This window comes from Actinia tenebrosa, unplaced genomic scaffold (assembly GCF_029948245.1).
Source record: "Actinia tenebrosa isolate PJP-AT-01 unplaced genomic scaffold, QUT_ActTen_1.0 PGA_scaffold12__29_contigs__length_12842862, whole genome shotgun sequence".
In the NCBI taxonomy this organism is placed as follows: domain Eukaryota; kingdom Metazoa; phylum Cnidaria; class Anthozoa; order Actiniaria; family Actiniidae; genus Actinia; species Actinia tenebrosa.
Window position 1 is genome coordinate 3,224,384 of NW_028292572.1, and position 15,300 is coordinate 3,239,683.

The 15,300-nt window shown below is 37.3% G+C and overlaps 1 protein-coding gene and 1 pseudogene across 2 annotated transcripts in view; both read right to left on the minus strand.

Moving 5' to 3' along the window:
* The window catches only part of LOC116293854 (stress-70 protein, mitochondrial-like), a 19,250-nt pseudogene extending 17,957 nt beyond the window's left edge, over nucleotides 1-1,293 (minus strand). The window contains exons 1-3 of the transcript XR_016119469.1: nucleotides 1,246-1,293; nucleotides 736-876; nucleotides 411-476 (exon numbers count right to left, since the gene is read on the minus strand). The product of XR_016119469.1 is annotated as a stress-70 protein, mitochondrial-like (transcript). The remainder of the gene's footprint in view (nucleotides 1-410; nucleotides 477-735; nucleotides 877-1,245) is intronic.
* Nucleotides 737-14,818, minus strand: LOC116291739 (stress-70 protein, mitochondrial-like). The gene is made up of 14 exons (XM_089028100.1): nucleotides 14,239-14,818; nucleotides 14,085-14,143; nucleotides 12,294-12,563; nucleotides 11,341-11,539; nucleotides 10,778-10,884; nucleotides 8,133-8,295; nucleotides 6,810-6,902; nucleotides 5,990-6,199; nucleotides 4,831-5,058; nucleotides 4,159-4,263; nucleotides 3,415-3,532; nucleotides 2,541-2,635; nucleotides 1,868-1,963; nucleotides 737-876 (listed from the first exon to the last, which is right to left on the minus strand). Exons 1-13 carry the CDS (start codon nucleotides 14,326-14,328, stop codon nucleotides 1,898-1,900), a joined length of 1,803 nt encoding a protein of 600 aa, XP_088884226.1. The 5' UTR covers nucleotides 14,329-14,818; the 3' UTR covers nucleotides 737-876; nucleotides 1,868-1,897.
* Between the last annotated feature and the right edge of the window lie 482 nt (nucleotides 14,819-15,300).

Genomic DNA, 15,300 nt, shown 5'->3' on the forward strand with positions numbered 1-15,300 from the left:
TGTGGTCTTCAAAAACAGCGGTATGCAGTCGAATGCGAAACTGGTGTATATGCACCAAGCACAAAAAGCATGGATAATCATTTTATTTCTAGATACTTCAGCTTGTGGTTGCACTGCAAATGTAAACCTCAACCCACGAATTCCTTCGTCGTGAAGTGGAAAAAGTAACCAGAGTAAAAATAACATTATGAAGGATAAATTAACCCTTACTGCCGAACCAATATAGTACTAATATCCCCATAACATTATTACACTAATACAGGCTACATTGAGTTTACATTGGCTCGTTAGAATCTTTAGAAAACGTTCTTATCCAGAACCAGGGCAAGCTCTTTATAATAACATCGAAGTGGATTTTGAAAGTCTTTCTATGCTTGATGTTTTATTTTAACTTTCGTCCTTCTTTTTACCGTCGGTTGATTCGGTTGATTCTGAGCTGGTGTCGGTGGAGCCGTGGATTCTCTCTCTGATGCCATCTGGGGAGGGAATATATTGAATAAGTAAAGGAACATAGCGGTTTAATGGAGGGAGGAGAACCGAATAATAATAATAATAATAATAATAATAATAATAATAATAATAATAATAATAATAATAATAATAATAGTAATGATAAAAATTAAAATAACCTCTACTCGAATGTGATGCTGAGTCAAGGAAACTCCATCACCTTTGCTTTAGCTTGGATAAACAAGGGAAGGACATTTACGAATGGACATGAAAAGATAAACTCACCTTTTTGTAAGCCATCTCGAAGAGTTTAAGAGATTTCTGTTGTAGTTCACGGTAAGCCTGTGTGATGGTCTCTGCAGTCTCGTTGTCTTTGTTGGCCAAGACTTCACGTACTTTGGTGATTTCTTCCTTGAGTTTGTCAGTCTTAAGAGAAACCAAACAAATGAGTAACTCCTAGTGAATGCTCTGTTCTTATTTCGCTTTCAGGGATGCATGGGTGGCGTAGCGGTGAGAGCGCTCGCCTCTCATCAATGCAACCCAAGTTCGAATCCCGCCGGGTTAGGTGCTAAAAGTTGAGTAGAGTTGTTTGTTGTTTCTCTCCTGTGCTTCGAGTTCTCCGGTTTTCCTCCTTCCAAAAAAATGAGCTCCCAAATTCCATTTCGATCAGGGAATGAGGGCCACAGGTTTGTTAGCCAATGCCTATTAAGTGATAGCCTCGTAAAACAAGGAAGTTAAAAAAATTTTTAAAAAAAATGTAAAGACCAAACAAGTAAGGCGAATAAATGGACAAACCAAAGCACAAACGAACCAACAAACGGAATAGCGATTGAACGAATGCATGAGCGAACAAACGAACCAACTAACGAACAAATAAACGAATGATCAAAAGAACGAACGAAAGAATAAACATAAAAACAAACGAACCAACGAACAGAATAGCGATTGAACGAATGCATGAGCGAACAAACAAACAAACAAATAAACGAATGATCGAAAGAACGAACAAAAGAATAAACATAAAAACAAACGAACCAACGAACAGATTAGCAATTGAACGATGCATGAGCGAACAAACGAACCAACTAACGAACAAATAAACGAATGATCGAAAGAACGAACAAAAGAATAAACATAAAAACAAACGAACCAACGAACAGATTAGCAATTGAACGATGCATGAGCGAACAAACGAACCAACTAACGAACAAATAAACGAACGATCGAACGAAAGAATAAACATAAGAAAGAAAAAACAACAAATGAACTAACAAACGAGAGTGCGAAATAAGATGAGTTCGTATTAAACACGACATAAAGGAAAACAAACGGACAAAAAGTTAATCCACATAACAGAAAACAATGTCAGGTGACACTGCTATCGAGAAATGACAAGTGATGTTTTCCCCCCACAAACCTCTTCTGATGGTAGTAGTTGGTCTTTGAACTATTCCATCTTGGTTTCTGTGTCGTGAACCATCGATTCTGCATGATTGACAGCCTCTGTGGTTTCCTAGACAACAAGCCATGAATATTAATTGCAAATACAAACTACATCCGGGACCTGAGTAACATATTTTCCATATCTTCACTAGTGAGGATATCGATGACGTCACTTGCGATGTGACGTCACTGATATGACGATGTTTTTGTGTAGTTTTTCTTTGTGGATATGTCTATGTAATAAAAAGAAAATTACACGTTGCCTTGACGATATATAAAGTTTATCTTCTCGTGTTGAAAAATATTTCACCACTCGAAGATAAACTTCATATCTTCGCGCCACAGTGTAATATCCTTTATATACGCCTTATACTGTATGGGCTCGCTTTTAAGATTTAAAAAAATGAATTGATGAATGAATGAATGAATAGAACAATAAATAAACAAACAAACAACACTTTCTCGATGGAATTCTTGATATATATTTTTTATTTTCATGTTTGCTTCGCATCCAATATTGAAGCGAAAGCGTAGTCAGAAGATTTAGCCAATCATAGGACCCATGCCCAGTCTCTTCAGAGCAAAGATAGCGAGGATTGCGTTTCTGCTTTTTTCCAAATAAGGCAACAACAAATGTAACGCAATACCTTCTTTTGTCTGTCACTCTCGGCATGTTTCTCGGCTTCTTTTATCATGTTTTCAATGGCATCCTTGCTCAGACCTCCAGATGACTGGATCACAACTAAAATTAATAAAAATAATAAACGTCATTTTCTGTTTTGTACGTGGATAAATAAATGTTAGCAATGTTGGTTTTATGCATTCATTTATCAACCAACTAACTACCACCCCACCCACCCACCCACCTTGAATAGCCCACTACCGAGATATGCTTCGCTTCAGTACGACGCTACGAGCAAAATCGAATTTCTTCTTTTACGAATCACTGAGCATTATGCACGAAGCCTCACATTGAAATCTTTGTGCGTGACAAGCGAAGCATATCTCAGAAGTGGGCTATTGACTAGTGCATTATGGACGCCAGTTGGTTGTTTTGTACAAAATATTTGGTCTTGGTTTCTTGCCACGTCAACCAACATGTCGGCTACATGTACAAACAACTCTCGTTACAGCGGACACCCTCGGGACCGTTACTTCATGTCCGTAATAGAGCAGGTACATGTTACGCCACTGCCGAAATCTTGGTTGACGATAACAAAGCATTCCTCATTAGCTTCTCTTGTTCGATCAACCAAGATGGCAGCTGTTTCAATGTTATTCAGATCTCAAGGGATTTTGAGTCATATGGTTGCACACACTCTATAACAAGCGTCCACAATAACAATAATTAATTACGGTCATTTCTTTGTAAGTATTTTTCTCCCTAATAGCGTGGTGTCCGTAATATCGCGGTGTCCGCAAGACGAGAGGTGACTGTTTGTCTTTTGTCTTCACCATATCTAAGTTAATGGTATTCCAGTATCAATCATTTACGTACTCAAAAAGGATTCCTTTACTCACTTTGCTGTTCTCTTCCAGTTCCCTTATCACGAGCAGACACATTCACAATACCATTGGCATCGATATCAAACGTTACTTCAATCTGGGGAACTCCTCTCGGGGCTGGGGGGATTCCAACCTAAACATTAAAGAGCATAAGAACTCAATTTTCACCCAAGTATTCACAGTCTCCGAGATATGCTTCGCTTGTCACGCACAAAGGTTTTAGTGTGAGGCTACAGTACGTGCGAAATTAGATTTATTATTTTCTCCTTTCACGAATCACTGAGCATTGTGCATGAAGCCTTGCAATGAAACCTGTGCGTGACAAGCGAAGCACAATTCGGAGGTGGCCTATTGTACTTAGGTTCGGCACACGAGTACCGCTGTCTTTTAAGACTGAAGACTCATCTCCGCAGGTTTAGCCTCGCTTAAGAGTAAATCATTTGCAAATGTCAGCTTTAATGTAAAGAATGTACAGCTTGAACAATACCAATGTTTTGAAATCCCACGGACTTTTAATGGTATCTGTGAATAGCTGACTTATAAACGAGGCTAAGCCTGTACTCGTGTATTTGCTGGTAGTTGGAACAATATGCGAAACATCAAAACTTGGAATTACTTGAAAACGTAACCCTGCCACTCAAGATGGCAGCCATAGGAGTAAAGAGGTCTATTGGTCTAACTTCCGCACTTCACCCCTAAATTGCTTGACCTCCATAATTTTAATCCGGTCTGCTGAAAAGAATCTAAAAGCTTTTTTACCAGTTGAAACTGTCCAAGTAGCTTGTTGTCAGCAGCCATCTCTCTCTCGCCTTGGTGGACTTTGATCTCCACCTGAGTCTGGCCATCAGCGGCAGTGGAGAACACCTAAGAGATCATATGAACAAATAGTCAGTACTTGCTTTGCCTGTAGTTTAGTTTAGTCGATAGGTGGACGTAACATTTTGTAATGTTAATTTGCCAACCAAAAAAAAAAGCTTTTATCATGTTTAACCAAGGCTCGGGGGGGGATTTATTATTCAAGGCAACATGGCTGCTATGCAAGTAAGGCCCCCATCGGGAGAACCTACATAGCACTCAGTTGATGTAATGTGTTTAGAAAATTTATTGTATTTTATTGCTGTTCTAACTATTGTATTTGGTGAGATTCATTGTACTTTTACGAACACACATTACATCAACTGCTAGCAAATGTAGGCTCTCCCAAGGTGCCCACTGGATACAGAATCGTCCTTAACTACATTCAACTTTAACATGGTTTTTTTTTGGGTCCAATTACAGGCAGGCCAATTTAGAGCCCTGAACACACTTCAATCTCAAAAATGTAAGAACAATTAGCCACACTCCTAAAGAAGTCTGGGCACGACCAACTCACAGATTGAATTGGAATTTGCACATGCAATCAATGTGAAAGAAGCGAATAAGGTATCCTACCTGGCTCTTCTTTGTTGGGATGGTAGTGTTTCTTACAATCAGTTTAGTGAACACGCCGCCAAGGGTTTCAATACCAAGTGACAGGGGGGCCACATCAAGCAACAGCACATCTTTCACATCACCAGCAAGAACGCCCCCCTGGATGGCAGCTCCTAGAGCTACAGCTTCATCTGGGTTGACAGCTTTGCTTGGCTGTCTTCCAAAAATCTCTTGAACTGTTGATTGAACCTTAAGCGAAAAATATTTAATTTGTTTACTATTTTTTGGTACTTATTTAATGCATTACTTTTGTTACTTTATATGAATTCACACTACCTTAATAAATATTTTTAAAAATGATGAAAGGATGTCATGTAAATGTCCAGCAACATTTATCACATTTGTTTTTCTAGTTAAATGTTTGTCCAAATCTCTAGAGTTATACCTCTTTATACTTGTTTATTACTTACAGGGTTCGTGCTGAGGTAGCCACTTAAAATTCAAGGACTATTCAAGGAGTATACAAGGACCCAAAAATGAATTTTCAAGGAGTATGTTAAGCTAAGTATGCCAAGGTTTTACACGGTGGTTGCATATGGCCGACTTTCAGAATTTCTAATCTTTCTGACTAGATCTATTTCAGAACCATGCAAGTAATGATCAAAGCAAAAATTCAAGCAGTTTCCCTAAAATCGTAAAATTCAAGTGATTTTCAAGTGCCCTTGAAAAAGTGAATCATATTCAAGGAGTTTTCAAGGAGTTTAAGGAGTTTAAGGAGTAGCACAAACCCTGTACTTAGCTGTGTCACTACGCACACTCTGACTGTTTGAAAACTGTGCTGTATCAGTGAATAAAGCATGTTGCTGATGCCATCCACGCACATGCAGCCTTCTTTACTAAGAAGTGAAAGAAAAGAGCAGAAAGAACTGCAAATTTGTTTCTTTTTAAAAATAAAGTATGGCTTGTGCTTGTCTTCACACTTCTTATGTGCTTTCAGAACTTACCGAGTATTGTAAGTTTCTAAACGCAGTACAAATAATGATGTTTTATTTCTTAAGTAAGGCTGACCTGCCTCCATGAATGTCAGATCTCCTTTGTTACAACTATTAATGCACATTTCTTGACCAATTAGAGTGCACATACTGTAAGTTAGTTAATAATGTATATAATACATATATACCTTTGGCATTCTGGTCATTCCTCCAACCAACAACACATCTCCAATATCACTCTTACTGATCTCGGCATCTTGTAGACATTTATTACATGGTCCTACTGTCCTATTCATCAAGTCACCAACAAGAGACTCAAACTTGGCTCTTGTGAGCTTCAGGTTCATATGTTTTGGTCCACTGGCATCAATGGTTATGTATGGTAGGGTAATATCTGTCTGTAGAATGAAAATATACAGAAATTCATGTGAAATTTAGGGCTACTTTTAGTGTCGCAATGACTGTTTGTACATAGTCAATTGAGGCCCCGTCCACACGTATCCGCAAATTTTTGTATCCGCAATTCTTTTTTTACGGATACGGATACGTGTGGATGGTGAAAACGATTCGAATACGCTGCGTGTGAACGCAAACATTTTTGGTATCCACAAAAAATAATTTGCGGATACAAACATTTCTGGAGACGTGTGGACGGGGCCTGAAAGACACTGTGGCAATGCTGGTGGCGATGAAAGATTAAAGAGAGGCGAATAAGAAATATTTTTTTAAATAAATACTGCCAAAATGACCACAATTAGGTAACAACAAAAGTCAAATATATATATATATACGTATATATATATATTCTGTTATCCAATATTACATATTCTTCATTGTTTGTGGGACAAGATGCACAATCCTAAATAACTTCTAGAGTTCAATGCAATCATGGAAGAGAAAACACACATTTGTTAGCCACTGGTTTTTAAGTGCTACCTTCACAAGACAAGGACAATACATTTATATTTTAATTTACTTTAACCATCTCATTTTAGAGAACCAAATTACCTGTACTGAGGATGACAACTCTATTTTAGCTTTTTCAGCAGCCTCTCTAAGCCTCTGAAGAGCCATGCTGTCTTTAGAAAGGTCAACTCCACTCTGAAAGCAAATGCAAAAAAATTATTGTAGCAAAATTAAATATGCACCAGAGATACCTGGGCATTTATATCAGTCAATCAAATTTCTAATTTAGTGGGTGAAATGCACTGCTGCTGTCTCTAAATGCTGATTATGTAGACACAAAAATTATTTTTCCCCTCTTGTGACAGAGGTACAGTACACGTACAACACCTAGTTTCCACCATCACTCCCCTGATGGGCTCTTTGATGAGATTTGCTCCACATACTCTATCCATACATTCAAGTGTACATTCTATATTTACAACAGACAACACCCAGCTCAAATGATGATATACATATATATATCAGATTGAAGTTAATGAGCTATTGGGCTGCGTGTAGTTTTGCCGAGTTTTTAGAGTGGACTACACGCGGATGGACGGACTACACTGGTTACGAGTGCACGCGTGTTACATGCGCGTTACCGTGACATACATCTGGGCTGTACTGTATACATTTCAGACTTGTTCAAGCATGGCAAATTTCTAGTAGAAATACTATACAGTACAAACAATCTACTGATGCAGTACGGCATGCATGGGAAACTTGCCAAGATTAGGTTATTGACTGCAAATTCTCTCCTCCACTCTATTTGGAGGACAAAACAATGACTTTTCATTGATCTATTCATGCACATTGCTAATTAGATGAGGCATTTGGTTACTAAGAGAGTCAGTTACAGGGTTGTCAATAGAAGCCGGCAACTGGCAGATTCCGCCATCTACTCTTGCTAATTCTGCCGTCTACTCCCGCCTATTCCCAATTCTCTCACTAACTCAGCCGTCCTACTTAGCCACTTCCCAATGTAATCGTAAATCTTGATTAAAGTTCTTTAAACTAGAAAAATGTGTCAATAAAAATCAATTTTAACCCAATCTTTGTTGCTGTACTACGAAAACTGCAACGCAATTGAAACTTCAATGATCGTTGTCTGCCATCTTGAATTTTTGTGAGAAGAGTGAGACTGGTGACAAGTATGCCTTGATTACATGCTCAAGTGATTTCCGGTTTACCGCCTATTTCAATTTCAAAACCGCCTACCAAAAATTTTATTGACAATCCTGCAGTTATGGTTACTCAAGAGTAAAATTTCACTGTTTTGTTGTCCTCTGAAATGGGCTGTATTGGGAATACAACTGTACACTGTATCCTGCAAGGGATCTATAGATACAGCATTAGAAGGCTTCTAACTTGGGTTTACATCTTTACCTCTTTCTTGAACTCAGAGATCAGGAATGTTAGGAGGGTATTATCAAAGTCCTCTCCACCAAGGTACGTGTCGCCATTAGTTGCTTTGACTTCAAAGACACCTTTCTGGATTTCAAGGATTGAGATATCAAATGTTCCACCACCAAGATCGTACACAGCAATACTATTAAGGAAATGATAAAACAGGCATAAACATATTGTATAGCTGAGTGAGTAATCAGAATGTTTTATTGTTCTGAATAATCTTGGTGGAAGAGTGGTTTTCATAAACCCCTGAAATACAGGTGTAAACCTTAGGCCCAAAAAAGGTGTGTCTCCTGTTGCGTGACCGACCGTGATTTTCTTGCCAATTTTTCCCAACCCTAATATTTTTTTCATTCCCAAATGCACCACAGGGTTCCCAGTAAGCTCATTTCCACTGTTGTATCAGTAAAAACATCTGATCTACATGTACCGACACCAATCATTTTTCTCATGCAACAGGAAACACACTAATTTTTTTGTTTGCCCTTTCACTCGAATTCTTTCGTTTTCTATTGTGTTTATCTGACTACTACACTTTAATTTGTACACTTTTAAGGTAGTTGGACTGGCTTAAGCTGGTGTCAGTTGGACAACATTAATTGTTCGAATAGTATTCAGTATATCCTAGAAGTGACTTGATAATAAAGATATTCATCAAATTTTCTTTCCAAATTGCATGTTAAAAGTGTCAAATTTCACACCTAAGGTGTCAAAAAAACGCAGGCAACCCAAGGCTCTTTTTCAGTAATTTATTCATATCTCTCTCTCTCTCTCGAGAAAATGTTATAAGAAATATAAAACTTCAGGTATGAAAATTTAGTGGAACCCCGCTCTAAGGACACCCTCTTAATAAGGACATCTCGTTATTAAGGACACGTTTCAAAGTACCCAACGAAAGCTCCATACATTTTCTGTTAAATTAACCCACTTTATAAGGACACCTGTTAATAAGTACAAAGGACACATTTCTAGGACCTGAATGACAGTTTCCATACATAAACAGCCCCGACACTTGAAATTTTAAGACGTCTTTACTGTATTTGTTTGTTGATATAATGAGCTTAATACGGATTATATTGTCAGTTTTTGCGTATCAACGGACGACACACTGATCATTGCAGTATAGTTTGCTATTACAGCATAATAAAATAGACAACACTCGATTTTAGCAAGACTTTAAGAGATGTTCAATTAGTTTGGTTCAATCCCAGTATTTTGAACTCTGTTCAAAAAAAAAAAAAACTCACTGATTTCTTTAAATGAAATTATACAACACAGTACAGTATAGTACAGAAATGATGTACTGCTTGTACAGTAATGTACTTTTTGTTTCAGTTTAGGCTGTTGTATTGAACTGTATTGTAGCTGCAAGTGTGCAGTACAGTCAAAAGAAAACAGTCAACAAACAAATCTCACAGACGTCTTTAAATTCAATTGTACAATACAATGCAAGTAATGCAAATGTAGTTCTTATACAGTAATGCATTTTTTGTTCCAGTTTAGGCTGTTCTATCGACCATTGTAGTTCAAGGTTTACAGTACAGTAAGAGGAAATGGTTTAAAATATGTTTTCAGCTGTTTTTCTGACACCTCGGTTAATAGGGACACCCTGTTAATAAGGACAGTTTTGTCTGTCCCAACGGTGTCCTTATTAACGGGGTTCCACTGTAAATTGTATATAGAAAAAACCGTGTTGCGTGATCTCCGAAACTCTAGTCATGTTTGTCAACACTCTGTACCCAGAATAGTCAAGTTGTATTAATTTCTCTCATATTTCAATCAAAATGGCTTCCATAGATATGAAGTTTTTGGCTTTTTTATTTCACATTGCGCTGAAGTATGGACTTAAATCCATCAAAAACGTATTTACATGTAACTATTACAGTAGCAGTTAGGGATTGAACAAAAATTGAAGATTTTTTCCCCACCCTGTACTAGTCCAAGTACCTTAATTATATGGGTTAATAAAAACTACTCTATATAACCAACAAGACACCCAGTCTACACAGTGCAAAAAATAATGATTGGTCAGTTGCTAGTCATGATGACAGTTTTAGTTTTCGTTCAGTCATCAGTCAAGTGTCATCACTGTAAGCCCTGTAGAGATTTTCTTACTGTGAACCAAAATAACTGCCAGTGCTTGACACTAACTTTTTCAAACACTAGGCAAAGGACTATTAAGTCTATAAATCCAGTAGCCCAACAGTAATTTACTAGCCCAGATAATTAGTAAGGCCAAACAAAAAAATAATCAGCAAAAACAAAAAAATAATCAGCAAAAAAAAAACCGACCTACTGACCCAAATTATTTTTCTCATGCAACAGGAAACACACTTATTTTTTGTTTGGCCTAATTCAAAAACCCCACTAGTCTATGGACTCGGTGAGTCCTTATTTTCACTAGCTTGGAGCAAAGCTTTACTAGTCTTACAGTAGACTAGTCCACTAGTCAGGGCATAAAATGAAAGCTTGAAAACTTGCAAAATGCTAGTTTGTATTTGGCAAGTAAGAAAAATTGAACTAGCTAAGTTTTGTGAGTATAACCACAGTCCAATAATTGAAAGACTGAAAAGTTTAGAACTTGCATCAAGTAAAGTTTTATTACTTAGAAATAGACTTACATTTTATCTTCTGTCTTGTCCATTCCATAAGCCAGAGCTGCTGCCGTTGGTTCATTAATTACTCTTAAAACATTTAGACCAGCGATTTGACCAGCATCTTTAGTGGCCTAAAAATGGATTCAAAAAAGTACTGTGTTACCCAAAGGAACATAGTCATTCTTATCCAAGAGTTAAAAATTTTATGAAACTGTCTAATTCTTGTTATACAGGCACCTTTTTGAAGGCAAGTTTTTATTGTTGAATTTCTAACCACAACGTATTTATTCAAATATTACTGTGGTTTTCGATATTCTGTGAACTCGAAGATACAAGCTGCACATTGAATGTTTTTTCGCTGCCGTCAATCAAACGTAATCAGTTGGTACCTTTTATATTATTGACTGGCTGCAGCAAAAACAAAAATCTCAACAAGCCGTTGAAATATCTGAGAATATCGAAAACCATAGTAAGAGTCAAAAAAGAGAATAATACGCAAGGGAAAGAGATGGATCTGAAATGGGAAAAACATAGATGAAATGTATTGTAACACCATGAATGAACTCCGATATTGTAATTTTTCTTACCTGTCTCTGGGTATCATTGAAGTAGGCTGGTACAGTGACTACAGCGTTAGTTACTGTAGTCCCTAGGTAACTTTCAGCCATCTCCTTCATCTTCATCAGTACAAATGCACCAATTTGGCTTGGTGAGTACATCTGACCATTCACTTCAAACCAGGCATCACCATTGGAAGCTCTGACTATCTTGTAAGCCATATTCTTACTGCAGAGAGTTTACAAATAAAGTGATACATTACTTTAGAATTTGTAATATATAGTTTCATTACGAAAATTATTTCCAAGTACTGTACACTCATTTTAGGTACTGTTCCACAGTATTGTTTAAATGACTAAATGTATAATCAACTTTAGCACAAGAGTATTTGATGTGATGAGCAAAATGTTAAATAAATGTGTATTGCCATAGATTATTTTTTATTTGGTGACACTGATCAGCCCAGAGGTTGTTTCAGGGTTTGATCTGTGAGTTAGCCATGCCCTGACACTGATCAGCCCAGAGGTTGTTTCAGGGTTGGATCTCTGAGTTAGCCATGCCCTGACACTGATCAGCCCAGAGGTTGTTTCAGGGTTGGATCTCTGAGTTAGCCATGCCCTGACACTGATCAGCCCAGAGGTTGTTTCAGGGTTTGATCTGTGAATTAGCTGTGCCATGACTTTGATCAGCCCAGAGGTTTTTTCAGGGTTTGATCTGTGAGTTAGCTGTGCCATGACTTTGATCAGCCCAGAGGTTGTTTCAGGGTTCGATCTATGAGTTAGCTGTGCCAGGACTTTGATCAGCCCAGGGGTTGTTTCTGGGTTCGATCTGTGAGTTAGCTGTACCCTTACAGTACTTTGATCAGCCCAGATGTTGTTTCAAGATATCTACAACTGTATATTGAAGTTAGCCACACCCTGGTTTTGATCAGCCCAGAGGTTGTGTCAGGGTATTAATATATTTTTAATGTTTCATAACTTACAGATCTTTCTTGATTTCAGGAGCATCAAATCTTCGTCCAATATATCGTTTAGTAGCATACAAGGTGTTCTGTGGGTTTGTAATGGCCTGTCTTTTAGCTGGAGCACCGACAAGACATTCTCCTTCAGGAGTGAAAGCAACAACAGAGGGAGTCGTTCTCATTCCCTCCGAATTTTCTAATACTTTTGCTGTTTTGCCTTCCATGACGGCAACACAAGAGTTGGTTGTACCAAGATCAATACCACATACTGCACCACGAACACCTTCAGAACTAAAAAAAACACACAAGTTTAAATTAATACTCCAGTTTCAAGTTTTTAGTTGCTTGGGATAAGCTTTGATTTTGTGTAGAATATGCACATGTTCCATTGAAGATCCATGGAATATCAAAGTGTTTGTATTATTGAAGTTGGCATTCTTTACTTCATGGTTGGAATTTGTGAATATTTTGAAGCTACTGTAAAATGAAGCTAACCCTGAGTGAATGAGTCAGGGCCGTAACATGTGCATATTGTAGCACTTTTAAGTTTCGTCACCCACCCACCCACCCATCATTCCCCTTTTCTTTTTGGTTCTGCTTTTTTTTTTTGGTTCTGCAAATTATTGCCTGTGTACACCCCCTGCAAGTTCCCTGGTTACGCCACTGAGTAATCAAGGAACACAGCTGTATCATGATTTATATTGTGGTATATGAAAAACCTAAGCATCGGAGATAAATAAAATATTTTGTGAAGACTTTTATATCATATAAACAAAATATTCCCTTTTGCGTGATAAATAGTAGCTTTTTGATGACATAATGTAATATTGATCAATAGCTTTTCTCTCATTTTGCTGACTGTCATTCTTGTCCTTTTTTGTTTTTTGTTTTAAAATTTGTTATTCATAAAAATTAGCTTTTGATGTCTTTTCCAGTACGATTTTACAAAATTTGTACAGGAAATCGCATGATCTGGAATACAATTTTGAATTATAATTAGGAGTGATGTTTTCAAAGTTTTTCAAAATTTGACGGGCCTTTACTGGAAATTAATTAGAGGGCTTTATCACACGTATTTATAAATTCTTAATTGTAAGAGAAGATTGTATTACTTTTTGTTTATAATACACTCAACAAAATTGAGCAACTTAATAGACTCCTTCACAGTTCCCTGCGCCATCTTGAAAGGTAGCCGTGCCTTGAAGCGAGACGAAAGGTGAGCTTGCAATGATAGAGACCTTTTTTAACACCTTGGACAATTATTCACACATATCTCTATCATTGCAAGCTCGCTTCAAATGGGTCTATTGGGATTTAATTGTACTCCTCTTGTCCAATCACAATCGAGTAATTTTGTTGAGTGTAAAGACCAATATGATTTTTAAGTTTTTTGGCTGAATTGTTGAGCATATTTCATTGAAATCCTTTTTCATCAAGGAAATCAGAAGATTATTTGGTCACAATGCTATGATTCAGAACTTTTGTAAAATACTTGAAAAATATTGTCGAGTTACTATATAGAATTGGGGAAGGGGGTGTTAGTAAGATAAAGCTTATGCAACACTTTTTATAAATTACGATTTAAACTTTTGGTCCATATTACATAATAATTACAAAAAAAAAAAAATTGAAATAAATAGTGCTAAATTTCGTAGTTAAATTGAATTGATTAGCACAGGTTGAAGTCTGATGCGTTTTTGAGTCATTTTAAAAGATCGAATACCCACGTGCAAAGGTGCATAAACACGTGCAAAGTCGATGTCAGTCAAGTCCACACAAAAATTTAAAATTTTTCTAGAGAAAAAATCTTACCTGTAAAAACGGATTAAAAATTTCGAATCTTTTGCAATCAGGGAGTCATCGAGTTCATTCTATAAAAAATCAAACATTAGATCAGATAAAATCGGGAAGAAAATCATGAAATTCTTATAACACAAGCCGAAGCATGGGAGTAAAAGTGTCATACCAGATGATAAAGGCTTCCAAACAATCGCGTACCCTGGTGTAAACTTGTATTCTTGAGCAAGATTCTCCCTGCATTCAGTAAGGACGACATGTTTATCGGTGAAGGAAAGGTTGGTAAAATTAAGAGTCTTTTACACAAATCTGCCAAAATACGTCTGCAACGAAATTCGGTAAATAATTGCGTAATGTACGACCAAGGGGTATCATGGGAAGATAGCCATATATAGAATACCACAGGAAGACCAGCATTTGAAATAAGAGAATGTTGGTATGGGTTCCCTGTGCCTTTGTTTAGAAGCTGTGGTGTTTCTTGATTTCTCCACTATTTTATCCTTAAATGCAACATAATTAAGGTAACGGTCAATATTCATGTCGGCGGGGTGGGGATTGTATGAAGTTCTACATTCCCCTTTCTCCAGCCAAAAAAAGCGAAGGGGAGCGTCCTCTCCCTGAACACTCCAGTTCTGCCATGACACCCGCCTTCCTTTCTTCAAAATTCTTAGCTTAGAGCTCCTCCAGACTCATCTGGGGTGGCTGGTTGTGGGTTGTGTACTTGTGACAAAATACCTAAGTGGGAAAGTAGTAAAGTCAAAAACAGAGCGGAAAAAAAAAAAAAAAAAAAAAAAAAATTGTAGCGCACTTTAATATCTTTTGATCTCGAATAAGACAAATAATAGACCTCCTCGGCTGTGACGTAATGTTTTCCCATTTCAGACCACGTGTCATTCCTTAAAGTATCATTTCTTTGTTTAAAGTTTGCGCTCGGTTGCACATGCCGGAAGACACATGAATATGGGTACAACTCAAACAAATAATATTATCTATTATTCTCAAGGGAATGACACGTGGTCTGAAATGGGACAGCATTACGCTCGAGCCGAGGAGGTCTATTAAAGTCGATTTTCCCCCGATTTTATTTTCACCTTTTAGTTTTATATAAATTGGGCTCGCTGTGGCTAGAACAATGGGGGCACTTTTGGACAGTGCCGTGAGAAATATCTTGCTCCAGTCATTTATTAACTAGCTTTTGACTCCCAAGCCTGATAATATATTTACATCAAAC